The following is a 27,001-nucleotide window of genomic DNA, read 5'->3' on the forward strand; positions in this document are numbered from 1 at the left end:
AGAACATTTTTGGGAAAACTTTGACTTGTAGCTTTAACAAACTCCTATAAATACATAAAAGGTATTTAAATGTTTAATGGAAAATATTTAGAAATGATCAAAGAGTAATTTCTAGTCTTGATGCCATATTTCAGCTTTTTTTTCTTTTGACCAAAGTATGAGAAAAACTGAAATTAAAGCAATAGCATGACACTTTTACATGTGGTGTCTTTTTGCAACCAATGACAGTGAAACCAAGAGCCTTCTGCAACAAATAGAGCTTCAAATTTAAAGCCGTAACATCCTGACCAATTTTCAAGTAACCAATAGGACATGGGGTATGCAAACATAACCTAGGAAAACTCCTTTTCTGTGGGTCCTTCAAGCTTTAACTAAAAAAGAAAAAAAATCTACAAATAATCAATGTTTATGTAGATAAATAACAGAGGCTAGTGTTGTTCTGTTTCCCGTGGCAAAAGACACTAATGGTACATGGAAATTAATTCAATTGTTTTATAATTACTCTCATTTACGAATGTTATGCATTATTTATCTATTTATATTTCCTCAGATTTTTAATAATATGGAAAAAAATTAATTGGCCTAATTTTATGGATGAAACATATTTACTACTGTTGTAAAAGTTAGATTTGTGTTTGCTCTAAGACCTAAAAAGTGATATGAAATTAGCTTTTAATGGTCACAATTTTTTTTTTTTTTGAAATATGACTTGTCTTCTGAGGGCCATGAAAGTTTTGAGGCTGTAGACAAATTGTATTAAATCTAACTTGTGAGGGCAAAAATTATTCTTTGGATTGAAGTTGATGACCCCTGCAGCAGGATGTTCATTTCCAACAGACACATTTTAAATTTTGCATCCATTAAATTGAATTTTACGAATATAGGTGCGAAAGGTAAAATAAGAACACCCAACAGACATTTGCCAAAACTAGATTTATTTATAGATTTGAAGACCACTATTTAGATTCACCTTTAGAAACTTTTCAAACTGCTCACAGTGCTCTTCAGGCTCTTCCCCACCGTCACCGGTGTGTTCTCCAACCCACGCAGCCATTCGGTGCACTTCAGCACGACTCGCTCGTCCACACCAGAATCCTCCTCGTCCTCGTACTCCACATCGTCGTACTTGTGTTTCTCATTCAGGAGGGAGATTTTAACAATTGAGCTAATGTCTCCCAGTGGGGCATCTGGGTTGCTCTTACCGGCAGCTCTGCTGTTCCTCTGAGGCATCGACTGCTGTCTTCTCCTTCTAGAATCAGCGGCGCTTCCAGAAGCACCCAGTCCGCCTGCAGTGTTTCTTGAAGCTGAACGCTGGTGTCGCTCGCTGTTTCGGCGCTGCAGCAGGAGAACAGCTTCAGGTGTGAGTGTTAGGGTAAAATGCACCTCCTCTTTATTCCTAGATCTTGTCTTAGCGACAGATTCGCTCCTTTTGGAGCTGTGGCTCACATGTTTGTGCTTCTCCATCTTTGAAAGAGACTCCCCTGAGCTTGAGGTGAGGGAGTTGTCAGTTTGAGAAGACTGCAACGGTCGCTCCCTTTTGTGTGCCTGCAGCTCCCCTGAAGAAACTCTTCTGGCTGTGGTCAGACGACTGTTTGGCTGACTCTTTCTTCCCAGTTGCTTCAAATTCAAAGCCAGCTTCTCCTTGACCGAACTTCCTTTGCCTTCTCTTGTAATCTTGTCCCTGTCTCCGCTGCTTCTGGACGATGCATCGCCCGGCCTCTCCTTCCCGGTCAGTCCTGACACGGAGCGCGTAATCGAAACTTGTGGCATGAACGGCATTTTGGCAACGCAAAGAAGCAAGTAGGACAGAAGCTCAGATTTTCTTTTAAACTGCTGGTGGAAAGAGAAAGAGGAGGAAATCAGTTCTCTGAGGCAAGCGGCGTACCTTGAAGCATCCTCAGCCATGCAGGGGTCAGCTGGCAGCTAGTGCATCTCTGCTCGGATCATCCAGTTCCTGTCTACCCAAGAACAAAAACATCCTGCCGTTTTATATCTGAGTGGCACAGAGGGCGTGGTGCAGCAAGCCTCATGGTGTATATGGCCTCGGAGGCGGTGAGGGAAACAAAAGTCTCCTTACTCTCAGGCTCAGAGATCTAAAATAAACCTGCAGCTGTAATCCTCCAGTCTGATCAGCGAGAGCACGTTTACTACACGAAGTAAGAGTGCACATGTAGGCGTTAATCCAGGGTGACTCAATGTTTGTTTTCTGAATAGAGTGAGAAACGACATATTTATAGAATCTTACTTTTATCCTGACTCTTAATACACCCCCCTACTTCGCCCTGTGAACAATGTATCTCCAAAAAAGAAAAACTCTGATCATGACAATTGTCCGTGGTACTTACCAAAAAAGGAAAATAAGAAAAGGAGTTGCATCACTGAAGTCATTGATGTACAAACATAATTTTTCCAAATTAAACACAAAACAGACATTTTAAACATTATATCAGTCCCATAGCCTCTTCAGGATAAGCAAATAGTTTGAAGTTCCAGTGAGGGCCAAATTTCAGCTTCCTTACATGAAATCTTCTCCAAAGATTTTCTGATATGAATCAATCTTGCCCTCCTCACATTGCAGGTTTTGAGTACCAGAGGAAGCAAAGCCGCCACAGAGCATGACCAAGATACCAGCATGCATCACTGTGGTCACCATCAGTATGCTTCATACTGATGGTGTGAAGCTTCCCCCCCCCACATACCCCAGATCCACAAGCCCAAAACGTTCAAGCCTAATTCATCTCGAGCTGCCACTCGTCCAGACTCCGGAGAAACAGGAAGACAATGTGCAATTGATGGCATTACATCTTCTTAGCCCCTTTTACACCGCCAGGCTCTGTTTCTTCTATAGATTAAAGGCTATACGAGCTGAGAAGGTCTCAGTTTTTTTCTGCCACAGAAAGCAAGCCTGCTCCGGACACACGCAGTGGCGAAACAGTTAACTCAAAACGGCGAAAGCATTCAGTCAAAGTGTTCATATTTGAAAAGTGCAGATATTACCCACTAACTTAAACGCTTCATATAGTGTCTTTTCAGCCACAACGAACAGATCCAGTCTGCGCAAAATTAGACGCAGCAGCAGCCGGGGTAAAACACTTCAGCTTCCCGGAGAGTCTCCGCTACTCCCAACAAGTCCAAGCAGAATTAAAATTGGCTCATAATCCTGATGACTGCACAGATTAGGTTTGGAGGAGTACTGTCTGGCCTAAAACCAGCTTTTTGAGGTGTAGAAAATTGATAGGTTTGTAAACTTCTCACTCCACCATTATTGCAGACAGTTTTAATGCACGCCACCCCACCCCCTCAACCAGCCCCGAGAAAGCAGAACAAAGTACTAGGTGGTTTCAGGGACCAAAGCCCCAAAAAGGTAAATCCCAGGGAAAGTGGAATTAGTCGGGTAAATATGTATGACAACGCTACGTTATTACAACGCTACGTTATTTACAGAGGCCCAAGCTTTTGAGTGACAATGGAAAAGGGGCTTCATTTATTTTAACCGCCATGGGTCTGTAAACCCACAGCCACAAGTGGTTGTCTTTTCTGCTTTAGCTCTTGACATTTGGTTTTAAAAATATATGAATAAAGTGCAGGTCTTAGCTCTTTACCTTTTAATTGATTTAAATGTCCACAACAGTGACACTAGAAGTAGCCGCAGTATTTTAGATCCAGTTTTCTGGTCATGAAGTGAGAAACTATTATCTTTAATAACAGGTTTCTTCAAATAAGATCCCAGTGAAGAAAAATCGCTCCCCCCCCCCCCCCCCCCAAATTTTAAAAATACCCAAAAATATATTGAAAGTTATTTTAAAAAGATGAGGTTCTGGTATCACATAGCAAAGTATCCCCCCAGTGTCATGTAACATGTGTGGCTCTACACTAGTTTGATTTAGCTTGACTAAGGGGGAAAAAAAGGCTCTTTGGATTGCAAAGGTTGCAGATCACCTACTAGGAGCTCACATTGTATAGGGGGGGGGGGGGGGATTAAAGCTTTCAAGCCATGTAGGTTTGAAAAAGTGTGCATTTCCACTTGCTTGCCAGTAGGTGGTACAAGGCTCATAATCAAAACCCACATAAATACATGAATAGCTTTTTCAGTAGCTTTCTACTGTAGTCACCACAAAAACGGTTGTCATTTTAGATTTTATCAATTTTTTCCCTTGTAGAAAAAAGTCACAACTGTTTAAAAAAAAAAGCATTTATTCAACATCTTTTCTTTTAAAACCTGATTAAAATTTTGTTAAATAACACAATCCTACTCAAAAGAACATTTCTGCTACACAACCAAGCATAACAGTTTGACTCAGACACTTGAGTGACGCGTCATTTGAAGCATGTCCTCTTCTCAACATGAAGAACATGATGGCAGCGAGGACAACTGTGGCAGGCATCTTTGAAGTGGTCCGCAAAAAAGGGAATCAGGCAGCACCCGAGAATCAACCTGTGAGACAGAATTCACATATCAGTGCGGCTGACGCTCAACAGCCTCTGAGCTCAGCAAGTTCAGGACTCTGAATGCATCTTTCTTACCCACAGAGCACAAACAGAAAACACATGAGCCACGCAAAAGTTCCCACTTTGAAGGTGACCTCTGTGATGACTTGTGTTTGACAGAATCTGCATGTCATCAGCCCCGGAGCGCGGTCCAGCTCAACTTCGTAGCTCACAATCCTTACCCGGGAATTATCAGGGGCTTAAAAAAAAAAAATTGATTGAACCACTGTGATCAGCATCTTAAATGAATGTCAGTTTGTGACTGTCCTTTGCAATTCAAATTTTACCTGAAAATGGTGTCAACAAACTAACTTTAAAGTGTCCTTAAAAATAACTAAACACTTCATTTGTAGACTACAAAAACTACACACTACAGAACAAATAATGAACAAGATTATGAGATAATCAAGTCCATGCTACAGCTTCACCATGAATAGATTTTGACACACCTGCAAAAGGTGACACTATTGAAGGCGGCGGAGCTGGGTCAGCAGGCGAGTTTATTTGGTAGACTTTCACATTTTGCTCTGACACAATACCTGTAGAGAAATAAAGACAGTAAAGAACAACACTCCAACTATAATTCCATTTTTAATTAAGCTCAAATCCAAATTTGTTCCCCCCCTTTTTTTCTTTTTTTTTTACCTGATAACATGTATGGTGGTGGTAAAGGAAATGGATCATCCACATTTGGGAAAGACTCCATGTGGGAAGCTTGGTGAACTGCGAAAAAGAAGAAAAAAAAGCTGCCAATCTGTTTAAATGTTTTTATCCAGTACCAGTAGACAAACCTGAGGTCTTACCAGGTGAGACTAATTGAAATCTTCTCGGATTGGTTTAACAAATGTGGGTGTGCACCATTTGTCACCCAGCAAGGAAACTGGTGTCCAGGGTAGGTGGTATTCTTTGGGGGCACCATTTTAAATGGGACATTCAGATTCATGGGCAAGAGAGGTAGAAACCACCTAGACCAGCCACTGAAGTGTTGGTGGTCAATCTGCAGAAATCATTGAATTTATTTACATGCTTTACATTTCAGTAATGATCTTCTGCGTTGTTACAGCTCATCGTATAATGCTCTTAAATCTCTTTGGCAAGATTTTTCTTACCTTGACTTGCTGTTAAATAGTTTGTCCTCCTTTTAGGGGTAACCTCCTCCAACTCTGTCTCTGATCTCTCCCGAGGTTACATTGGCTGACTGTTTAGGAACATCCCACCGTTGCATTTGAGTCAATGGAAGTCTGACCTTTGAAACAGGATTAAGGGAGAATTTATCACTCTTTGCAGTTCACAACATAAAATCAAAAAATATTACAAAAATGGACTGTCAAATTAGACAGATGAATTTAAAATGGGCAATCTTGAATAAGAGCAACAACACAAGCAATATTGAAAGATTGATTTCCACTCCACCACATCCTTTCTGTGGGGTTCCTCAGGGTGCATTCATCAGATCACTATTCTAAGAAAATGTGGTATCTCCTTCCACTGCTCTGCAGGTGACTGACTGTTTTACCTGTTTCTTACACAAAATCACCCACCCTTCATTTAGCTCCAACTAAAGTGACTTAGTTAATTTGAAATTGACTGAGCTTCAATGAAAAGAAAACATCCAACCATCTATCAATTCTCTATACCTGCTTATCTTTGCAGGGTGGACTGGTGGCGATCTCCAGCAGTCATTGGGCAGGAGACAGACCCCGGACAGGTCACTAGTTCATCAAAGGGCCAGAAGGAAAGAGATGTTATCTTATTTAGCCATAAAATGATGGGTCAAACCATTGCTTTGAGTACCAATCAATAAAAAGTACCAGTCCAGGGGATATTTGTAATGCAGATTTTAAGCTGAACAGCTGTGTTTTGCAAACAAGCTTCTTCAAATTAAAGCAAACAATTAAAGGCAATTCTGTTGAGGTGAGCCCAGGAGAGAATTAAAGACTCATGGGAGATGTTGTTTTTTCAATCGTAGCTCTCAAACTTTGGAACAGGTTGCCTTTCAAAATCAGACACATATGATATTCCATCATGGGGTTGATGGGTTAATTGGTCTGTCCTAATTGCCTTTATGTATGTGTGTGTGTGTGTGTGTGTGTGTGTGTGTGTGTGTGTGTGTGTGTGTGTGTCTGTCTGTCTGTCTGTCTGTCTGTCTGTCTGTCTGTCTGTCTGTCTGTCTGTCTGTCTGTCTGTCTGTCTGTCTGTCTGTCTGTCTGTCTGTCTGTCTGTCTGTCTGTCTGTCCAAGGTGTCTTTTGGAGATAGGCACAAGCCCCCTGCACGGATGAGCAGTTAGCTATATCCAATGGATGTAAGGTGAGTATATATATATATATATATTTATATTTATTTATTTATTTATATATATATATATATATATATATATATATATATATATATATATATATATATATATATATATATAGTCACAAATAGTGCTGCACAATGTTGTTATTTATATATATATATATATATATATATATATATATATATATATATATATATATATATATATATATGTGTGTATATAAATAAATAAAACTACCCAACTACCAAGCCACCACTCCCACTTTGAACGCACCAGTCAAGCACTTTCCAGGCGATGATGCTGCTGCTATTACTTGAAATTAGCAACATTGTGCAGCACTATTTGTGACTTCCTGTTTTAAAGTCTCTTAAGACATAGATCCATCTCCGGTGAAATTGGATCTATCTATCTATCTATCTTTTGAAAATGTATCCTTTATTGGGGGCGGGGGGGTGCGAGGAAGTTATGAAACAGCCCTGGGGTGTTTGGTGACCTGCAAAGTCGCCTTGCATGTTTCCATTGGAGCCACAGGGGGGCGCTGTTTGCAGTCGGTGTTGTAAAGACGTCCGTCGCGAACTGGTTCGTTCACTCTCCTGAATGTAACCACTAGCCCGACGATGCTAAGCTAGCTGTCAACCAGGTATCCAGGGGTTTTGCTGCCGAGTTAGCCACCGGATGCTCCCGCTCGTACCTTCCTGGTCGTCTTGACATTCCCTCAACATTCCTGGACGAATTCGTGTCGACTGACCAGAGTCCGCGAATTCGAGTCCATTCCTGATCCAACCTCGCTCCTTTAACCTCCCCCCCCTCTACACGCTTGTGTGACTTAGCTCGCCGGCTAACGAGACCCGCACACTCGGAACCGGGACCGACGAGGTAAGTTGGGCTACGGCGCCTGCGGGATGTGATGAAGTCGCGAGGCGGCTCGCTTTAAGGAAACGCCGGGGTCTGAAAATACAACGACGGTAGGCCTCATAGTAGACGTGTACCACGGAGCAAACTGGAGCGTCCTAAACAAGCCTCGCCTGACCGACACCGGGGAATTTTAAGCTAACAGTCGCCGTAAGTTGCTTGTAAGGTTAATGATATTTCGCTGGACAGTCGCTCAACCGTGTCCTGGCTAGCTAACCGGGTTCACGGTTGCTCATATATGAAAGTGTTTAGTCTAATACTTTTATATATATGTATGTATTTTAATTCATCAACGCTTGGGGGAGGTTTTGTATGCTAACACTACTGTGTGTTATTTTAAGAGGCCATTAATAGTTCAGCGCTGTTTAGCCAGTGGATTCAAGCTAACTGCTAGTGATTATAATAATCAAAGTGAATTGCAGCTGAATGTTGGGTTTTTAGCTTCTTGCGACCTGCCTTGTGAATGGGGTATGTTGCCAGAAGGCAAAGTTCTGGTCAGTCGTTCGCTTTGGAAATTGTTTTTAGCTCGGTTGCTAACAAAGTTTTTGCTTTGTGCAGAGTTGCACTTAAGGACCACACCCAGGCAAGATGTCACTTCATCAGTTTCTGTTGGAACCAATCACCTGCCACGCGTGGAACCGCGACAGGACACGTAAGGCTGAATTTATTATTGAATAATACAAAATAAAATAAAAAAACTACCAAACCAGACTTTGGTTAATTTCAGTGCCCGTCTTAAGTTGTGTGTTGAAATTCCGCATGTAAAGGCTGCTCAGGTGTGACTGAGTAACAGCAGGTAAAGTAGGTGTCAGGGCTTCAGCACACAGTAGTGGAATCTGGTCCAGCTGGTTTTGTAACTTTATTTTCATAATGTTAACCCGTTTCTTTTTTTTTTTTTTCTTTCTTTCTTCTCTTTTGCCCACAGAAATCGCCATCAGTCCGAGTAACCATGAAGTTCATATCTACAAGAAGAGTGGAAACCAGTGGGTGAAGACTCATGAGCTGAAGGAGCACAATGGACACATTACAGGTATATTATTTTACATAAGCTTTAAGTTTGTTAGTTTTCTTGACTTGGTATATTTGATTGCTTTTTGACTATATGATGTTTATGCAGTTTAGAGAAATGTGACATTTTATTTTTTTAAGGTGTGGATTTTTATGAAAGAGATTTTTAGTGCCTGCCAATTAACGTTTTCTAATCTGTTGATTGAATAGATCTTATAGTTTTAAATAGTTTTAAAATATTCGTATTACTAATTTAGCCTTAAGAGATGGACGCATCATGGAAGATGCAAACGAACATTATCAATAGACTCTACTTATAGTAAGTACGGAGTTAGAGCATCCCTGTAATTTATTTTAATGGTTATAATGCACTCAAATCACACAAACGGGCTTTTTTTAATTTACACGATTTTTAGTCAAAAAATTAGTCAAAAAAAATTTAAAACATTTATCACTGATTTTGTTGTTGTTGCTCTTTAGGTATTGATTGGGCTCCCAAAAGTGACCGTATAGTGACATGCGGGGCAGACCGTAATGCCTACGTGTGGTCTCAGAAGGAAGGAGTTTGGAAACCCACACTGGTCATCCTCAGGATCAACCGGGCGGCCACCTTCGTCAAATGGTCTCCGCTGGAGAACAAGTTTGCAGTTGGCAGTGGAGCGAGGCTCATCTCTGTCTGCTACTTTGAGTCTGAGAATGACTGGTATGTGCCATAGTCTTGAAAAGTCTGAGAAACCATGGAAGTTAATTGTACTTTCAAGTCTGGAAAAGTAAAATAGTCTGGGGAAAATGTTTGGTTTTCCAGAAAGTATTTTTTTTCTTCACATTTCAGCAAAATGTGCACTTTTAAATTTATTACTATTCAAATAAAACTTTTTTTTTTAATTTGCTGCATAATAAGAGCAGCTTTTGTCCAATTTACCTGACTGTTTTGAGTTAGAAAAAAACCAACAAATATTAACTTTTCGATTCAGTCAATTTTACAGCTTTTTCTGTAAGTTTTGGGGTCCATATTTTATGCTGAAGAGTTATTAAACTGGGTCACATTTAGATTTAAAATGTGAGATTTTTTTTCTCAGAACAAAAGTATCCTAGATTACAAACTGGATCTTTAACAACAACAAAAAATAGGTGTATAGTATATAATACAGTCCACATTTTGAGGCTGTTAGTTTTTATCCAATTTGGTTCAAATTAACCTTGCCTGTAAGTAGGGATGGGTACCAAATTCGATCAGTACAAATCCCGTCAGTACTACCAGGTACTGATTCACATAAAATCAAACGGTACCATGTTTAGGTACCGAAATGCATCACTGTGACACTGCGGGAGTCGAAGATTGAGCCATTTTCCTAGCCGAACATGAACACATCATTTGCACGCACAAGAGCGTGATGTCAGTAGCTGTCGGTCCAGTCAACAAAGCTTTGCTGACAGAAAGCAGCGGTTCCGCTTTTCAAAATGCGCAGCAGATTCTGCTCGCTGCAATATTTCTGAGACGAAGTGCAAGGCCAGCGGCGGGAATCCTGAGGAAGCAGCTGGTCACTGGTGGCGATTTAGCGAATTTCTCGCTATATTTAGCGACTTTTCAGACTATAGCGAAAAAGCTAGCAACATTCTTGTTATTGGTGACTTCCAGTGAAAGTAACAATCGTTCTTGAGTTACTGTTTAGGTACTCTTGCAAGCTTCTCCAAGCCCTGTCTCCCAGACAGACACACAGCTGGTTCGTCCTGTAACTCACCAGCAGGCAGAGCAAAGAGAGCCGAGAGGAAAGCCTCTCTGTTACCTCATTGTAAATATATCCAGTCCCGATTTACAAAGTGGGATAAAATGTTTTTAATATATATTTGTCTACTTTGAAACTGTTGCACTATAACAATTGAATTTAATCCACACACAGCTTCAATCTCCTATTAACCTCATTCACTCTGTGCCTCTGATAACTGTTGTTTTGGTAAAACTTACTACCAGTATGGATTCCCATGTAACGTGTATCGGTACAAATGTGAAAGTTACCCTGACAAGGGCCTGCAAGTTGAATTCTCATGGTATTTGTGCGTTCACAAACAAACGAGAAATCATCTTGTCCCACTGGTGCCTCAACTGTTTGAGAAACAACCCAGAATAGGTCAGCCTATCACGTTGCAGTATGATGGTTTAAGGCGGGACATACCAGCTGTGACGAAAGGAAGAGCTGCCGAGCCAACATAAACATGGCAGCGCAGGAGGACGCACACATAGCTACTGCTATCACCTCTGTTTGGTCAGACTCCATGATTTCTTCTTTGAAAGAGGAACAGCAAGAAGTGCCTTGACCAGCATAACCTGTCGGGGTTTATCATGATCACCTGCTGCTTACGTTTTCATTTGATGCCATGATTGGCTAAAACCAAACTCCGGCAGGCGCACCTTAGCTGTCGCTCAGCCCAACCAGCTCAGACATTTCGGCTGAATGTCCGTCCTTTCCCCGAACGGATTTGATGGGAGCAGTCCCAGCTTGATGATGTGTGAAACTAAACCGAAAGTGCTACACATTATCAAACTGGCTTGCCAGGTTGGGTCCAAATGCTAAAACAAAGCAATATCCACCACACCAGCAAATAGAGGGCCCAATTCATTGTTTTGTTTTATGATTTGTGTTGTTTTTTTGTTTTTAAGAATGTGATGAAACCTGTAAAATAATTTTAAAAAGTATGGCATTTTAAAAGGGAAGTTGTTAAGGCCCCCTGTGAGCAACACTTAACTCCATATTGTCATATTTTATATGTGATAACACTAAGCGGTCTCATCTCATTTTATTAGCCCTGCTTTAAAATGAAGTCTGCTTCTCATGTTGGTCAGGTGGGTGAGCAAACACATAAAGAAGCCAATCCGCTCCACCATCCTCAGTCTAGACTGGCATCCCAACAATGTCCTCCTGGCTGCTGGCTCGTGTGACTTCAAATGCAGGTACAGTTTGTGTTTGGTTACAAACTCTTTCAAAAATAACATGGATCAACGAAGCAAAGCTGCAGTAATTGTAAAAGTGTCCAGTTCCCCTTTTCTTCATTTAAATTCTGGTTTTCCTCTTCATTCTCTTCTCTCCGCTCTGTCTCGGGCCTCCAGGGTGTTCTCAGCCTACATTAAGGAGGTAGAAGAAAAACCCGGCCCCACGCCCTGGGGCAGCAAAATGCCATTTGGGGCCGTGCTAGCAGAATTTGGCGGAGCAGGTCAGTGTTTATGTCCTCCTTCATGCAAATACAGTTGATTATCGAAGTAAAACACATCAGCGTTACTTTTTTTTTGTTTGTTTTTTGTGTTTTTATGCCACAGGCGGAGGGGGATGGGTCCACTCTGTCTCTTTCTCAGCCTCTGGGAACCGTCTGGCCTGGGTCAGCCATGACAGCACTGTCACTGTGGTAGAAAGCTCTAAGACTGCCAGGTATGTTGGTTTCTTTTGCCCTTTGCCTCCTAAGATGTTTCTTGATTATTTTATAAATAAATGTAGAAATCTAAATCAGGCTATATTCGTTGAGAAGTCTGCTGTCCTCTTCACCAGCAACCTTACCCTTATGTCATAGAAAGGTTGCTGATTCTTTGACCTTTGTTGATGAGATGCATCACAGACTAGAAAGGGTTCCTATGCAGCAGTCATAAAGGAATTAAAGTTTAATATTTTTTGTGCACTGTATAAGTATATATAAAGGAAAAGGGAATATGTAAAAAATTTTAACATTTCCGGACTAAATTCTTATTTTGGCTTCACGTGGCCCAATGAAGTCCATTTTTGGCTTTTTTTTCTCCCCATCATTCAGTATTTTTCAGATTTGTACAAAAAAAAAAAAAAATAAATAAAAAAAAAAAAAAAAAATATATATATATATATATATATATATATATATATATTACAAAAAAATAAATAAAATACAAAAACTAAAATATTAAAAGGAATTTACAGTTAGTGATAGAGATAACCCAACTTTTTTAAAGATTTTTCTTCAAGCAAACGCTGTGTTAAATTTACAGGTTTAGTGTGTCTGTGACAGTGTAGCAGATATTGTCTTTTCAATTTAATTGACTAATTTGACCCATTACCCTTGCACTGAATCATGGGTAATGGGTCAAATGTGTGTATCTTGATCTGGAGCACACATAAAAGTAGAGCGTTGAAACATCAGAACATTAAGTGGTGATCAGAGCAGTCAAATTTTACTAAACGGAACAATAGCCTCATTTCCACTGAAAGTCCCAGAATTTAAATACCACAGGTTATTTGTGGACTTTGTTTCCACTGCTCTGAAAGGCAGCGGAAATTTGATTTAGACCAGCATAGTTATAAAGAAAACTGCATTTCATCTCCAGTCCATCGGGTGGCGGTAGTAAGAGACCAAAGGCCAAAAAAAGAAAAGCCCGTACCCTGCTATTTGTTCACAAAACAAGATGGAGACCGCGCACCTGGCTGCCGTATGTCCTCTGGTCCATTTTCAATCACAACTTCGCTTAAATATGAATCTCTTATAAAATGGAAAACAACAAAAATCCTTTTTCAAAATCCTGGGTAACGGCTGAAAGTCCGTAAATAAAGTATACCTGCTTGTAGGGCTGGATGATACGAACCAAAAATAATATCTCCAATATTATTAGGCTGAATGCCGATGCACAATATTTATCTGAAAATGTTTTTCTTTTCATAAAGTAATTATAAAACTTCAGCTCTGAAATTCTTTGTCCCTAGTGTCTCACAGGCACTTTTTTTTTTAAACAAACAGCTGTAGATAAATATGACAAAGTTGAAAAATAACCTACTGGAATGCATAAACGTATAATTATAACGCAACATAGACCCTGTCGATATAAACAACAAAGTCTCACCACTCTCAATATATTGCCCAGCCCTACCGGTTTGTTTGTGATGGCTTACTCTGTTTGGTGCCTTGACATCTCCATGCTTCTCTTTTAAAGGGACTATAAAACGTTTCTTTCTCCTCTTGCAATGGCAGAGCTAAACTTGAGCAGTTTTGATTGCATCGGCGAGCTCATGTCTCTTTTGTCCAGGATTAGGCCGTGCAAAAAGTCCCATGATGTATTTTCTTTGTTGAACCCTATTCGGTCCTAGTTCTTCAGCTGTTTACCTTCACAAACAATGCTTACTATTGCAAAAAAATAAAATAAAACCATATGTCACCTATCTGCTAGGGATTCATTTATACTAATGCTGGTCAATTGCGGTGTAATGTTTGAGGCAGTAAAATATTGAGTTGGGTATGACAATCCTATGTGGTGCATCCCATGTCATTGTGTTTAATAGAATACCTCTAATGTTGGCAAATGTTTTTGTGTTTAGTCCCTCACAGTTGAAGACAGAGTTTCTGCCTCTACTCAGCGTCATTTTTGTTTCAGAGAACAGCCTAGTTGCCGCGGTAAGTTTAAAACAAACATGCAAATTTTAACCATCCAGACAGGAAACGTGATATTAAAATCTGACATTTGCGTCTGCAGGGCCACGACTGTTGCCCCATGCTGTTCCGCTGCGACGACGGTGGAGCGCTGACGTTTGTGTCGAAGCTCGACCTCCCCAAACAGAGCGTCCAGAGGAACATGTCGGCCATGGAGCGCTTCAGGAACATGGACAAGAGAGCTACCACCGAGGACCGCAACACGACCCTGGACACACTGCACCAGAACAGCATCACGTAAGTTTTGATCCAAACACAGTGCAGCTCTGTGCATTAAAGGGTTAATGGTTACTTTACTGAATGAGCACTTAATTTAAAATCGCTTTAAAACGGACTTGTGTCAAACTGGAGGAGATGTGAGGTAAGCAGATAAGAAGATGCATAAAATCTGAAAAATCGTAATTCTCCCAGTTTCAGCACGATGTGTAGCATTACGGAAGAAAAGTGTGTGTGTGTGTATGTGTATATATATATATATATATATATATATATATATATATATATATATATATATATATATATATATATATATATATATATATATATATATATATATATATATATATATATATATATATATATATATATATATATATATATATATATATTTTTTTTTTTTTTTTTTTTTCCCAGTGTCCTGTCTAGCAATGTGGCAATAAGAATTCTTAATCTTAATTCCTAATGCCAGATAGAGCTCGACAGATTTTACTTTCACAAGTGGAGCAAACAGCTTTCGCCATAATGCTCCGCTTGATTTGTGCGTGTAAATAGCTTTATTGTGATTCCTGCAGGGAGAATTTCAAATTATATGGACACTACAATGGGAAAGTAGGAGAGTAAAGGAAGAACAAGAAGAGAAAAAAAAAAGAAAGAGAAGAGGTGAAAGAAAGAAGAGATAAAAGGGAGAGAATGATAAAACGTTCTCCGTCTGCTCCGTCACCTGGAAAGAGACACAAAAAGAACAGCACAACCAACAGACATAAAGCAACAGATACAATCGAGTAACACCTTGATACCATTGCTAAATCATATGTATTATTATTATTTTTATTTTTTTATGCTGGTGAGGTAGCATTTCAAAGAACCCAGGGCATCTTCTTCATCACGTTGGTACACAACAACAACGCCCTCAGTCAGAGGCTTCTCCAGATCCGCTGTGAGACAGACCGCTGCAGGAGATCCTTCCTGGCCACAACCATCAGCATCATAACATGACCTAGAACAACATATAATTTCCATTTGGGATTAATACATATTCTTTAATTTAATCTGAATGGATTGTCAACATTTATGCACCCAGGCAAATGTTGCTAACCCTTATCAGATTTTTACCCAGCTGAAAAAGTGCTTCAACGAACTCGCTATCTTTTGATCCGGTCATTTACTTAAACAAATCCGTCTTTGTCGTCTGACCTGTCAATTACTGAAGTAGCTAATCCAGGACAAAGTGATCTCTGATTGGCCGCCTCTGATTTAATTGTGGCCTCAAAAGATCACAAAAAAAATGTCATCGACAAAAAACAAGTTAACTTTTAGTCACATTATCTGAGCTTGCTGGTTCAGTCTTCCATCCCTGAAACCACGTCCAATGTTGAGGAAAAGTTAAGCCAAATAAAGAGGGAGAAAGGGAGCAACAAAATGTTGTTCCAGAAAAGCATGAAACAACCAAAAGTGTGAAATACTGAAGGGGTCAGCACCTCCTACAGGAGGAGTAGCAGTGCAAATAATAAAAGGAGCCGGTCGTTCAGTTTTATGGGAACAGTTTAAGCCACAGATGGGAATCAAAACCAAAATGGCCGAGATTTGTTATTGAGGGTTGTCTGCACCACTCTGCAACTTCAACTTAAAAGTGATCTAGTAATGAGAGAGAGAGAGAAAAAAACGGTAATGTATTTTTTTTAGCTTTAGTATTTTATTATTTTACATATCCTACACTTGAGTTTTTAGTTAATTTTTTTTTAAGGCAGATGGACACAGTTGTTTGTCCACAATCAACAACTTGTTGTTTTACGTAATCCTGATTTTAATTTCGACACAAATAATTGTTCCAAGACCCTTTTTCAGATCAGCCCTATCTGGGATTCTCCACATAGGGCGTTGAGGTTTCTGAACTTCCAACAGCATTTATTTAGCAGACTTCTTCTCCCTTAACCCTGTTTTCACTCTTCTGCTCCCTTTACAGCCAAGTGTCTATCTATGAGGGAGACAAAAGGGATTGTCGCAAGTTCTGCACCACGGGCATCGACGGAGCGATGACCATTTGGGACTTTAAGGTGAACATATTCACATATTTGATGTGTTTTTGTTTTGTTTTTCACTTTACATCTTCCAGCGTTGACCTTCTGTGTTTGTTTCTTCCTTCTCAGAGTCTAGAAGCTTCTATCCAGGGCCTCCGCATCATGTGAAGAAATCTTTTGAATAAATGAAGTTGCTGCAGCCTCACTTTTCCGTCTCCTCTCCCCCAGTACCCCTCCCCCCCCCCCCCCCCCACCCCCCTCTCAGCCCCTCCACTTGTGTGGCGCAGGCAGCAAAATCTCATAACTGACCACCTAATCGAGTGTCTGAAGCACTGATCAGACCATTAAACACTCTTATGGGCGTGTCCAAACACACACACATACACACTACACACACTAAAGCTGATGTGAGATCACTGATTACTTTTTTTTTTTCTTTCTTTGCTTTTAAAATGAAGGTTAATCAGGTGTAAAAGTGGAAAGGTCTTGTGACACGTACTAAACGTGATATGAAATGTGTGTTGTTGTTTTTTGTTTTTTTTATGTTATCTAACCTCCAAGTACCAAAAGGTGAACACTAAAGCGCGTGTTTTATCCAAAATAAAAATCTAAATTCCAGGCTGTATTTCGCCGCGCTCCAATCCGAACGTGATCTCCTGTGCAGGTGTGGTGAGCAACGTGCGATTGTTGGTCCTCACCGAAGGATCGTAAATATCCTTCAGCTGGTGAAACTGTGGTTTATATAACAACCAGGGGTGTGTAAATGCTCTGATCACACATTGATGGTTGTGTCGTGGAAACCTGTACCGGATCGGATGTTGGAGAAGAGAAAGCAGCTGTTGAGACTGTGCAGCGTTACGGCTGGCCAGCACTGTTCTCTGTAACTACCACACTAAAACCACACATGACGGAGGATTTCTATGTAACTGATTATGAGGTAGAAATGAAATAAAAGCTGAATTACATTTACACTACACGACTAATCTCACTGTCCTCTTTTTTTATTGTTTACGTTTTCTGACTGTGTGGCTATGTTTCAGTGTCTCACTTGGTCACTCGAAGGTATGTATGTGAAATGCTGAGGTAAATGGTTACTAAAATTTCCGTTCAGTTGTATTTTTTTCATTACTTTATATTTGCTGCACCACATTCCTTGATCAAATACTTTTAAACTGTCACCAAGACTCATAAATGGATCCTGGCTTCTGATTGGTAAACAAAATTCTTAACAGTTAGTTATGTGTTGAATACATTGTTTTAAATAGTTACAACTATTTATTATCACAAATAAATATTTTATGAATGGTACTATGACTATTAAAAACCTAAACCATACTGATCTTACAAAAAATGGACCAATTGGGATTATATTTGTGGTCAAAGTCTGTTTTCTCATTGTCTTCTCCATTAGAGCACTAGTATGTGTTGCTATTATAATAAAGCATGTTCTGCCTGCATCAAACTTGCGGTATTTAATGTAAGTAGTAGAGAGAAGTGTAATGAAAAAACACTATCCTGTGAGACGAGATGAGCATGCGCAGCAGCAGATGCAAGAAGTTGCATTCACTGACTTAGTTGTAGTGGAAAAATTTGGCCGAAGATGAACAACTTGTGTGAATAAATTCTGCAGGTGATCGTTTTACACGCAACCTCAAATTGATTTTGCAGATATGTCTTTGTTGTACTAGTAATTATTTAGTTGTACAAGTTAAAAACAAAATGGCTGTACAACTTCTCACATCATAATTTACTTGCTTTTACATCCACAATACAAGCTTGGATGTTTTGAAATATTTTTACCTTCATAATAGAGCGCCCTCTTGTGCTAAGCACAGTGTAAACACTGTAAAAACAATTGAAAACATGTTTTCATACACTTAGCCTCTTTTTCCTACTTTTCTGACATAAAATCAAATCAATTCATTTTTAGATAATTTTGAGTTGTGCACATAATTTCCCTTTGCTAGATTTTTTTTATTTTTTTATATATATAAACTGTATGACTTGGGTTAGGCTTCTCACAGCAGTTTGCGGGACTTTTGGCCCATTGCTCCTGACAACTTGAGTCTGATTCGTAGGCCGCCTTGCTCTCACACAATGTTCAGGTCTGCACACCAATTCTCTCTAGGACAGATGTCGTAGTTAAGCCACTTTGTAACTAATTTAATGTGTGCTAAGGGTCAAGGTCCACTTCAAAAACCCATTTGCACCCAGACTTTAACTTTCTGGCAGATAATTTGAGATGTATTGATATTTTTACATAATGTTTTTTTCTCTCGGCATTCCATCCAAGTTCAACAATCCCGTACTTTGGCTTTGCAAATAGGCTTCCAAATGTTTGTATTGCCAGACCACAGGTCTTGTCTCTATAAATTAAGTTTCTTTTTCAGAGTGCATTTACAAACTTTACTCTGGCTCTCCGTGTTGCTTTTGAAGTAATGGCTTCTTCCTTTGTGGGTGGCCTGCCATGCTGCCGGAGTCATTACTCTATGGATAATGACGCTCTTACGTATCAGCCAGCGTCTCTACAAGGAATTTGGCTTTTATTCTGTTATTGATATATTTCACACAAAATCTAATTAATCTCTGGGACATAGAATCGGTCTCCTTCCTGAACAGTTTGATGGCTGGAAACTCCCTGGAAACTTGCGTACAATATTTTGAACAGACGAAAATGGCAACTCCAGGCATCTGAATGTAACGATCCTCAGTTATCTTCCACCTATCTGATTACTTTTTAGATATTTCATATTTACTTTAGATATTTAATAGATTTTACCTACTACTTGGGCCAAACGAATAGAGTTGGCCCTTGAGTGACGTGTCAAAGGCGTCGGCCTTGACTTTGACTCCCTACACCAAACTGTTTCAGTCACTGATTCAGGGAGAAGTCATCAGGACACTTAACCAACCCTACCACTGTTTTTTTTTATTGGTCTAGTCTAGTGTAATATTCTAATCTTATGTTATGTTTTCATTTACTGTATGAAAATGTGTCATAATAATAGAAATAAGGGTTGAAAACAGTGTAACTATTCTATATAAGGTGTTTCACTAAATTGAGTGACTGAAATAAATGAACTTTAAGTAAGATAGTAATCCCAATAGGGATAAGCGTGTTGGAAAATGGATGATTTACACACAGACAGACAACTTTTTCCTGTCAGATATGATGGTTTTCAGCTTTGAAAATGAAAACATCACATTTATTACATATAACCAGCAAAAAAAGTTCATACAGAAATGTGGGCTTAATGAAGCGTATGTTTAATACCTCATTAAAGGTTATTTTTCAAAAGGTACTTTTGATCTGAGCAAGGAGCCTCAATGGAACAAATTCTAGTTTATTGAATATTCCTGTACTTTTGAGTCGAAAATGCTTCATACTCTAAAGAAGTGCAGATTTGGTTTGAGGAAAACATGCATACCTGATAAAAAATATATATTCCTGACACTAATTCCTGAAATCAGTCTAAATTTGTGTAGCTGAAACAGAAGAAACTGCCTCAAGAGAGATGTTTTTCCCCCCTGAGTTTCTATTTGTATTTAAAAAAATAATTTAAAAACCCAGCTTCATTCAGGTGGAAAAACAAAGCTCTTGGGTATTTGGATGAATTCAAAGTAGGTCAAAATGTGCAGAAGCACCGTCTTTGTTGGTCTGACCCCATGCTTTCTTCTTTTCTTCTATATTTCAGTCCTCCTCCTTTTCAAGTTCTTTCTTTATGCAGAAGTGCCCACACGTCCCTCCCCTTTTCTTCAGGGTTTCATGCTGTTTTGTCTCTCCTTTCACTTTGCGCCTCCTCCTTTTGATGAAAAAAAACGAATCCCTTTGATTCTCCTCCCTCCACTTTTTACTTTTGGCCTTTCACATTCACCCTTTCACCTTCACTCCTTCAAAGAAAAAAAAAGAAAAGTTAAATCCCATTAAACATGCATTTTTCTTCCTAAAGCTACACCCACAACCCCAAACTGCAAACTTCCTGCTTGTCTGAGTTTGACTTCGCCCTCCTCCACTTCCCCCTGTCAACTTCTCCACCCCTCTCTTTAGCTACAGCTCAGCTCTTCCTGAGCTCACTCTTGTCGTTGGCGTTCGCGTTGACTGGCCAGAGTCCGCGAGCTGAGCACCCTCTGCCTCTCCCTGCCTGTTTTCACCCCCTCTCTCCCATCACTGCAGCCCCATTCATCTCCCGCCTGCCCTCCGGGTAAGTAGCCCATGATTTTTTTTTTTTTTTCCAGTTCACTGAACTTATCTTGCTCACACACCCACATGAACATTTTGTAAGGACACTATGAACCAAGGGAAATAAGTGTACTCAGAGAATTAACATGTGTTTATTGTGTAAGGTTTTCTTTACCCTGTTTGTAAAGCAGGGGACTGCATTTTAAGTTTTTTTTTTATTACTTTTTGCCTAGTTTTCTGTTCAGACTGTTAAGTGTGGTTTGCTTCAGGGATGTGTGCTACCCTTGACCCGCATAGTTCCTTACATTCCTCTGAAAGTCTGGATTTCATTAAAACTACCTTATCTGGATACATTTTCTATGCCACACTATATTATCTTGGTTAGTGTTTTTATTTATTTATTCCTAGTTTGGATCATTTGATGGTCTAATGCTGTAAATATCCGTTAATTATTGACAATTTAAGCTTGTTTGCCCCTCTCCTTTGCTTCCTCTTCTAAACAACTGTATTGTCACTTCTCCTTTTTTTTTTGTTAATCTCTCAGCCTACAAGCCCCTGGTTCCCCTCTCTACTTCCTGATCTGATTCTGGCATCTGATTGGCCATGGCGTACCATAGCTTCCTGCTGGAACCAATTAGCTGTCATGCGTGGAACAAAGATCGGACCCGTAAGTCTTGTTCGAAAAACTCTTTAAATTGTCTCATCTTTAAGCTGTCTAAACCCAACGGTGCGTCTTCCTCCGGCTGAAGTCTCATGGTGCCATCGGCCGAGGCTTGTGATTGGCTCCCAGGTGGGAGAAGGTATTTCCTGTTTCCTGCAGCAGGGAGGGTGGTGCCGGGGAACTTCTGAGAGGCTTTTGTGGACCGTTAGCTAGAGGAAACCAAAGCCTTATTTGGTTATTTTTGATCAGTGCTTTGGTTTCTGAGCAATGCGGATGTAAAAGACATCTGCGATCGAGTCATTCTCCTATATATTTAGTTCTGTACACACCTTGCAAAAAATGAACCCTTGGGTTGATTCATATGTAGAGGAAAATGCACACAACAGCACTCATACCACTCTTCTTAGACAAACACTTCCTCTGAGTCATCTGCAGACTAAAACCTGAGGGGTTTGCCACAGTTTATATAGAAAAAGACGCTACTGTTCTCACACACTGTCTAAAGACACAGTGTACGCTGCCCCCGGGAAGAGACCGCTTCAGGCATCCAGTCAGCTGCTCAGTTTCCTTCCACTGAGCATCCTCTCTTTGTTTATGTTGATGCATTTGGCAGATGCTTTGGTCCAAAGCAACTTACAAATTAATATGTACACAACAGAGGAGTAAGTACCAAAGCTGACAGAAAGCTACTTAGAAGGAAAACCACTATTCAGGTTCTGTCAAAGGTGATGGTGTTGAAATAGGTGGGAAGCATAGAAGGAAGTGCCGTAGACGGGGGAATGGATGTACGGGCTAGAGGCTATGGTAGTAGATGCTCTCTGAAGAGTTTGGTCTTCAAGAGTTTCTTGAAGACTAGCAGGAACGGCCCTTTTCTGGTGCGCTTAGTAGGTCATTCAACCATCTTTCATTCAACCATCTTGGAACGACACGTGAAAAGCGAATGTTTGTCGTGAGCATGGTGTACGCACTGCTAACATAACCTTCGTGTGAGCATTAAAGGAGATGGGTTCCATTAAACACTTTGTAGGCCAACATCAGTGACTTGAATTTGATGCTGGTGACTGAGGGTCGCCGGCAGAGCTTAACGAACAGAGCGGTTGATGCGTGCTCTTTTAGGCTCACTGAGAACCAAGTCGTTTTACTGTCCATCTGATGGACTATTTATGTTGATAAGCAACTGCGGTACCCAATAAAGCGGCCAGTGGGTGTATGTTGTTGTATGACATTTAAATGCTGTTTTGTGTTCCAGAAATTGCCATGTGCCCCAATAACCATGAGGTCCACATCTATAAGAAAGACGGGACCAAGTGGACCAAAATCCATGAGCTGAAGGAGCACAACGGACAGGTCACAGGTGAGAGGATTTACTTTCCTCACGTAAGAATCTCTATAATGCGCTTCCACTCATCATCCTTGTGATGTTTTTTAATGAACTAGTCTTTTTGGGGTTGATAGTGGTTTTAAAAAAACAAGAAGACAGTATTTATTGTGGATTTTCCCCAAGTCAAAAGACTTCCAATATATAAATACACCACACTAAAATTTGTATAAAGGCCCCTTAGAATAAAGTGCCTCAAACACGCACCTTTTGTTGCCATCAACAAGTTTGTGGATAAATTCTGGCAGAATATTTTAACACTTATCAAAAATCACATAGTTCATTAAAATTACTTGGATTCCCTGCAAGAACTTGGCTTTTAGAGGCCTGTCTGCTTTGTTTGACCAGAACCAGTTTTAATTTGAGTTTGGCATCATTATCCTTTTGGAGCACATCGAATTTATCAGAGTTATAACTTTTATAAACACATCCTCCATCTCCATTATTCAACCCACAGTACGACGCTACCGCCACTATGCTCGACAGTTGTTTTAGTTTTCTTTGGTTTGAAAGCATTACCTTGACTCCACCAAATATTATTTTTGTGTTTGTGACCAAATTATTCAGTTTCTGTCTAGTCTTACTATAAAACCTTTCTTCAGAAGGTATTTGGCTCATCAGTGTGGGAAGGTGCAGATTTATATCATCCTTGAGGAAGATCCTTTTTAAAGAAGATTGTTTTTGGGTCAGGTCCTCTTTTCCTGGTTGACACCTAAACCCGAGCCTTTTTTGTTTTTTTTTTTTTTTTTTTTTTTTTTTGTCCTTCTACAACACAACAGAGTGCATTGTTCAGTAGACTAGACAGGAATAACAGAGTATGTGTGTATGAGAAAGCCCTGGCACGTGCACAGTACAACTGCAATCAGTAGAAATTAATGCACACAGCATAACGGATGTTGACTATTTTAAAAACCACGGTGGTGGTTTTACAATTTAAAGTGACCTGAAGCAACAGCTGAACCTTTTTATCTGTCCAGGTGAACATCTGAGTGCTTGTTTTTTAGTGGTTGCACCTTTTTAAGCAACCTAACCCAACATCCACATGTTGAGTATCAAAATGATATACCGCCCACTAGGGGTGTGGCAGGGAAGTTACACCATTTTTTAGCTCTTCTACTAGTGTTTTGTGTACGTTGTCATGTGGATGTGTTAACAGAAATGGTAAAACAGTCCCGTTTTTAATGGGTCGTTATGATGTAAACGCGGCATAAGTTGGATTTAAACTGGTTTCACTGTGGCCAGTGACACTGGCGTCCCAGTAGCTTCCAACCTGTGATTTGTTTGATTCTTGATAGTTTATGATTTATATTTGAACATCCTAACCTAACCAATTATATTTCCTCTCAGGGTGAGCTTTCATCTTGTATGGTTGATACAACAGGACATTGATCCTGAACACACATCAAAATGGATAAAGCGGGTTAACAATGACCTTTTGAGGTGGCTCTGACCTCAACTCAGAGAAATTGTATGAATGTCGCTTTAAGCTGGATCTCTACCAACCACATTAAGTAAAGTTTACCATTATTGCCAAGAGCGTTAGTCAAATATCCAGCCAGAATAATAACAAAAGCTTGAGTATATCTATGAAAAGTGTGTGGTCGATGTTCAACTTGCTTATTCAACATTAAACAAATAGTGGAGAGTATGTTTTTTGAGTCTGTGTGTAATTTGACTGTGCGGATTAGTAAAAACTCACAACAAATTCAAAAACGGGCACCCATTTTTTGAAAAGATAGGTTCAAGTGCAAATATTGACATCCCAAAATTAATATGACACTCGTGCTGATGATGACATGGTAACTCCCCACCAAAACTGTACGGCTTGTGAGTGCAGAATGCTGAAAAATGTATCTTCTCTGCAGGTATTGATTGGGCTCCAGACAGCAACCGCATCGTCACTTGCGGCGCTGACCGTAATGCTTACGTGTGGACCCTGAAAGAAGGAACATGGAAGCCCACCTTGGTCATCCTCAGGATCAACCGGGCTGCTCGCTGCGTGAAGTGGTCGCCAAAGGAGAACAAGTTTGCCGTCGGCAGCGGCTCGCGGCTCATCTCCATCTGCTACTTTGAGCAGGAAAATGACTGGTGAGGTTGCATAGAATTCATATCTATTCATCTGAATAATAAAAGTTAGTAGAAAAACAGGAATGAGTGTTTCTTCTACCTGCAGGTGGGTGTGCAAGCACATCAAGAAGCCGATCCGTTCTACAATCCTGAGTTTGGACTGGCATCCTAATAATGTCCTGTTGGCTGCTGGATCCTGTGACTTCAAATGCAGGTATGTGCCTCCACTTATTTTTTTTCATAACTCTAGAAGCCAAGTTTAAAATGAGCCACAAAATATCATAAACCTTAAACGGAATATATCATGCTTTTAAATTCTTCCTTTTCACATTTAAATAATTCAGCTGGTTTCTGTATAAAGTGAAACTATAATGTTTTGGTCTGAATTCCTCGTTATTGTTGCCCCACGTTCCCCCTTTTTACCCCTGTTCTGACTCCGCCCCCCTCTAAGTCACAGAGACTTCCTCTCCACCCAGTTCGGCCATTTTTGTAGTATGCTGGGGGACGGTATAATGAACTGTGTGGGTTAATACGCCCAATGACCGAACATTTTCACTAATCCACTTCTGCTCGGGCTACAAAAACGTGGCAAGAAATAAAAATGGCGGATGCGTAGATTTGGTTAGCCGGAAGTCCATGACCTTGTTTAGCAGCTATACAGTAAATACTGTGATGTAATTGTTCAAAAACCGTGATAGAGAACAGAGAACTCTAAATGGCTTGAAAAATTTGACCCGAACAGAATATGAAGATATCAATGCAGCACCTGGACAGACAAAATTAAAAATTTCTGCACTTCTAGAGACTCCAAGTGCTCAACAAACCTAAAAAAAAATTAAAAAGGGGATTATGTATATGTCCCCTTTAAATTAAGCAATTAAGGATGTCCCGATCAAGATTTTTTTGTTGCTGATACCAATCAAAGCAGATTAGGCATTTGCAGATACAGAGTCCTAAATCTTTGATAAAGATTATCAAGAGATCCATATAGAGGCTTGGAAACCAGGTAGCTGTAAAGTGCAGTAAAATGCGCTGTATTTCATCAGTCTTATATGATCTACATTAGTATTGCATCCCACTTAACTCAACAATGATGTTCAGGTAGTTACAGCATCTCCTGTTATTCTTAAACAAAACAGATACTTTGCTGCAACCAGAGGTTCTGCGGGACGGTCGAAACATGCGTTGTGTTATTGTTTCTAAAGACCTATCTGATTTAGCACAGCTAGATTCTTTAACAAATGCGTTTTGATCCTGCTGCCAATAATTTCATGCATAGCAGTTTTCTGAAGCACTAGGCTAATGCTAGCATTAATACAACTGGTACCACTTTACAATAAGCCTCCCTTTATAGAGGCTTATAAATGGTTTGTAGACATATTATAATTGAATCTCTAATCACTTTATAACTCATTAATAACTGTTTATTATGCATCAAAAAAGTGCGAGAAAGAGACAAAACTGACCGGCTTCTTGCCAAGTAGTGAGCCAAATCTATATTTTACTAAAACGTTTCAAATGATTTATATTTCATCTGGAGTTGCTATACTAAATATCCCTCAGAGAAGTACAAACTTGTGAGCTCAATAAGCATTTGGAAACATAATTCTGTACCATGTAATATTCTATTTTTTCACTGTATTGTAAACATCCACAACTATCCAAGGTAGCAATATTTTAAAGTGTACACCATGACATAAAGTAGAATATTATGGTACATGGAACAGAATTTGTTTCCAAATGCTTATTGAGCTCATAAGGTTGTACTTTAGACTGAAATATTTAGTATAGCAACTCCAGGTGAAATATAAAGAATTTGAAACCTTTTAGCCAAATATAGAATTGGCTCACTGTTTGGTCACTTTTGTCTCTTTTTCTGTCTCTTTCTCACCCTTTATTAATGCATATTAAACAGATTTATAAAGTGTTTAGATTAATTAACAACATATCTACAAACCAATTATAACCCCCAGAAAAGGGAGCCTCATCGTCAAGTGGTACCAGACAACCTTTTCCGTTTTAGCCTCGTGAAATGTTTCAGTCTTGTTGATTGTGTCCAGAAAAAGTTATAGAAAAATGCTTCTCCTTCATCAATGTAGCTCTTTATTCTAAATCCCATGGAGGTTAGTGACTAGCGTTTCAGCTACTCTCTGGACCCATGGGGACAGCTGTCTGGGCGCAACACAAAGCAAGTTACGTTACAGACAGGGATCTTTAGCAGCCATTACAGTCTTTCTTTGACCACTGTAGATTGTGAAAAACCCCTAAACTGGTAGTGGAAAGCCCAACTTTGTTAGCTCAGCAAAATAATGCTGCCTATAATTCATTTTGAAA

General features: G+C 39.8%; 4 protein-coding genes across 5 annotated transcripts; 2 read left to right on the forward strand and 2 right to left on the reverse strand.

The window, feature by feature from the left end:
- Positions 1–934: 934 nt before the first annotated feature.
- Positions 935–2,114, reverse strand: LOC105940019 (protein split ends). The gene is made up of 2 exons (XM_021308566.2): positions 1,447–2,114; positions 935–1,335 (listed from the first exon to the last, which is right to left on the reverse strand). Exons 1-2 carry the CDS (start codon positions 1,903–1,905, stop codon positions 973–975), a joined length of 822 nt encoding a protein of 273 aa, XP_021164241.2. The 5' UTR covers positions 1,906–2,114; the 3' UTR covers positions 935–972.
- Positions 2,115–4,180: 2,066 nt separating this feature from the next.
- Positions 4,181–7,510, reverse strand: LOC105940026 (lipopolysaccharide-induced tumor necrosis factor-alpha factor homolog). The gene is made up of 5 exons (XM_012882464.3): positions 7,480–7,510; positions 5,134–5,211; positions 4,938–5,027; positions 4,525–4,687; positions 4,181–4,435 (listed from the first exon to the last, which is right to left on the reverse strand). The coding sequence occupies exons 1-5, from the start codon at positions 7,508–7,510 to the stop codon at positions 4,318–4,320; spliced, it is 480 nt and encodes a 159-aa protein (XP_012737918.2). The 3' UTR covers positions 4,181–4,317.
- Positions 7,342–17,360, forward strand: arpc1a (actin related protein 2/3 complex, subunit 1A). 2 transcript variants are annotated; one of them, XM_036137442.1, is made up of 11 exons: positions 7,342–7,664; positions 8,261–8,352; positions 8,626–8,730; positions 9,189–9,411; positions 11,551–11,658; positions 11,815–11,918; positions 12,022–12,130; positions 14,033–14,108; positions 14,188–14,381; positions 16,327–16,417; positions 16,511–17,360. In XM_036137442.1, the coding sequence occupies exons 2-11, from the start codon at positions 8,289–8,291 to the stop codon at positions 16,547–16,549; spliced, it is 1,113 nt and encodes a 370-aa protein (XP_035993335.1). In that variant the 5' UTR covers positions 7,342–7,664; positions 8,261–8,288; the 3' UTR covers positions 16,550–17,360. The 2 variants fall into 2 exon arrangements, with proteins under 2 accessions (XP_035993335.1, XP_012737917.1); XM_012882463.3 differs by lacking the exon at positions 7,342–7,664 and adding an exon at positions 7,690–7,850 and having other exon boundaries at positions 8,259–8,352.
- A 3,040-nt stretch (positions 17,361–20,400) lies between these two features.
- arpc1b (actin related protein 2/3 complex, subunit 1B) lies at positions 20,401–24,881 on the forward strand (the record flags this gene model as incomplete). The annotated part of the gene is given in 5 exon segments (XM_036137443.1): positions 20,401–20,583; positions 21,106–21,228; positions 22,472–22,576; positions 24,466–24,688; positions 24,774–24,881. Coding segments are annotated over 4 exon segments (500 nt in total), but the record flags the coding sequence as incomplete, so codon positions are not given.
- Positions 24,882–27,001: the final 2,120 nt, after the last annotated feature.

The sequence above is a fragment of the Fundulus heteroclitus genome, chromosome 5 (genome assembly GCF_011125445.2).
Source record: "Fundulus heteroclitus isolate FHET01 chromosome 5, MU-UCD_Fhet_4.1, whole genome shotgun sequence".
In the NCBI taxonomy this organism is placed as follows: Eukaryota; Metazoa; Chordata; class Actinopteri; order Cyprinodontiformes; family Fundulidae; genus Fundulus; species Fundulus heteroclitus.

What these genes read in the sequence shown, in the direction of transcription:
- LOC105940019 (XM_021308566.2), bottom strand. Translation starts at nt 1,905, where the DNA reads ATGGCTGAGGATGCTTCAAGGTACGCCGCTTGCCTCAGAGAACTGATT. An exon ending in AGATGGAGAAGCACAAACAT is followed by an intron (nt 1,336 to 1,446) that starts GTGAGCCACAGC and finishes CTCCTGCTGCAG; the next exon opens with CGCCGAAACAGCGAGCGACA.
- arpc1a (XM_036137442.1), top strand. Translation starts at nt 8,289, where the DNA reads ATGTCACTTCATCAGTTTCTGTTGGAACCAATCACCTGCCACGCGTGG. An exon ending in TTTGAGTCTGAGAATGACTG is followed by an intron (nt 9,412 to 11,550) that starts GTATGTGCCATA and finishes CATGTTGGTCAG; the next exon opens with GTGGGTGAGCAAACACATAA. An exon ending in TGACCATTTGGGACTTTAAG is followed by an intron (nt 16,418 to 16,510) that starts GTGAACATATTC and finishes CTTCCTTCTCAG; the next exon opens with AGTCTAGAAGCTTCTATCCA.
- LOC105940026 (XM_012882464.3), bottom strand. Translation starts at nt 7,510, where the DNA reads ATGTTGAGGGAATGTCAAGACGACCAGGAAG. An exon ending in ACCACCATACATGTTATCAG is followed by an intron (nt 5,028 to 5,133) that starts GTAAAAAAAAAA and finishes ATTTCTCTACAG; the next exon opens with GTATTGTGTCAGAGCAAAAT. An exon ending in AATAGTGTCACCTTTTGCAG is followed by an intron (nt 4,688 to 4,937) that starts GTGTGTCAAAAT and finishes TTTTTTTTTAAG; the next exon opens with CCCCTGATAATTCCCGGGTA.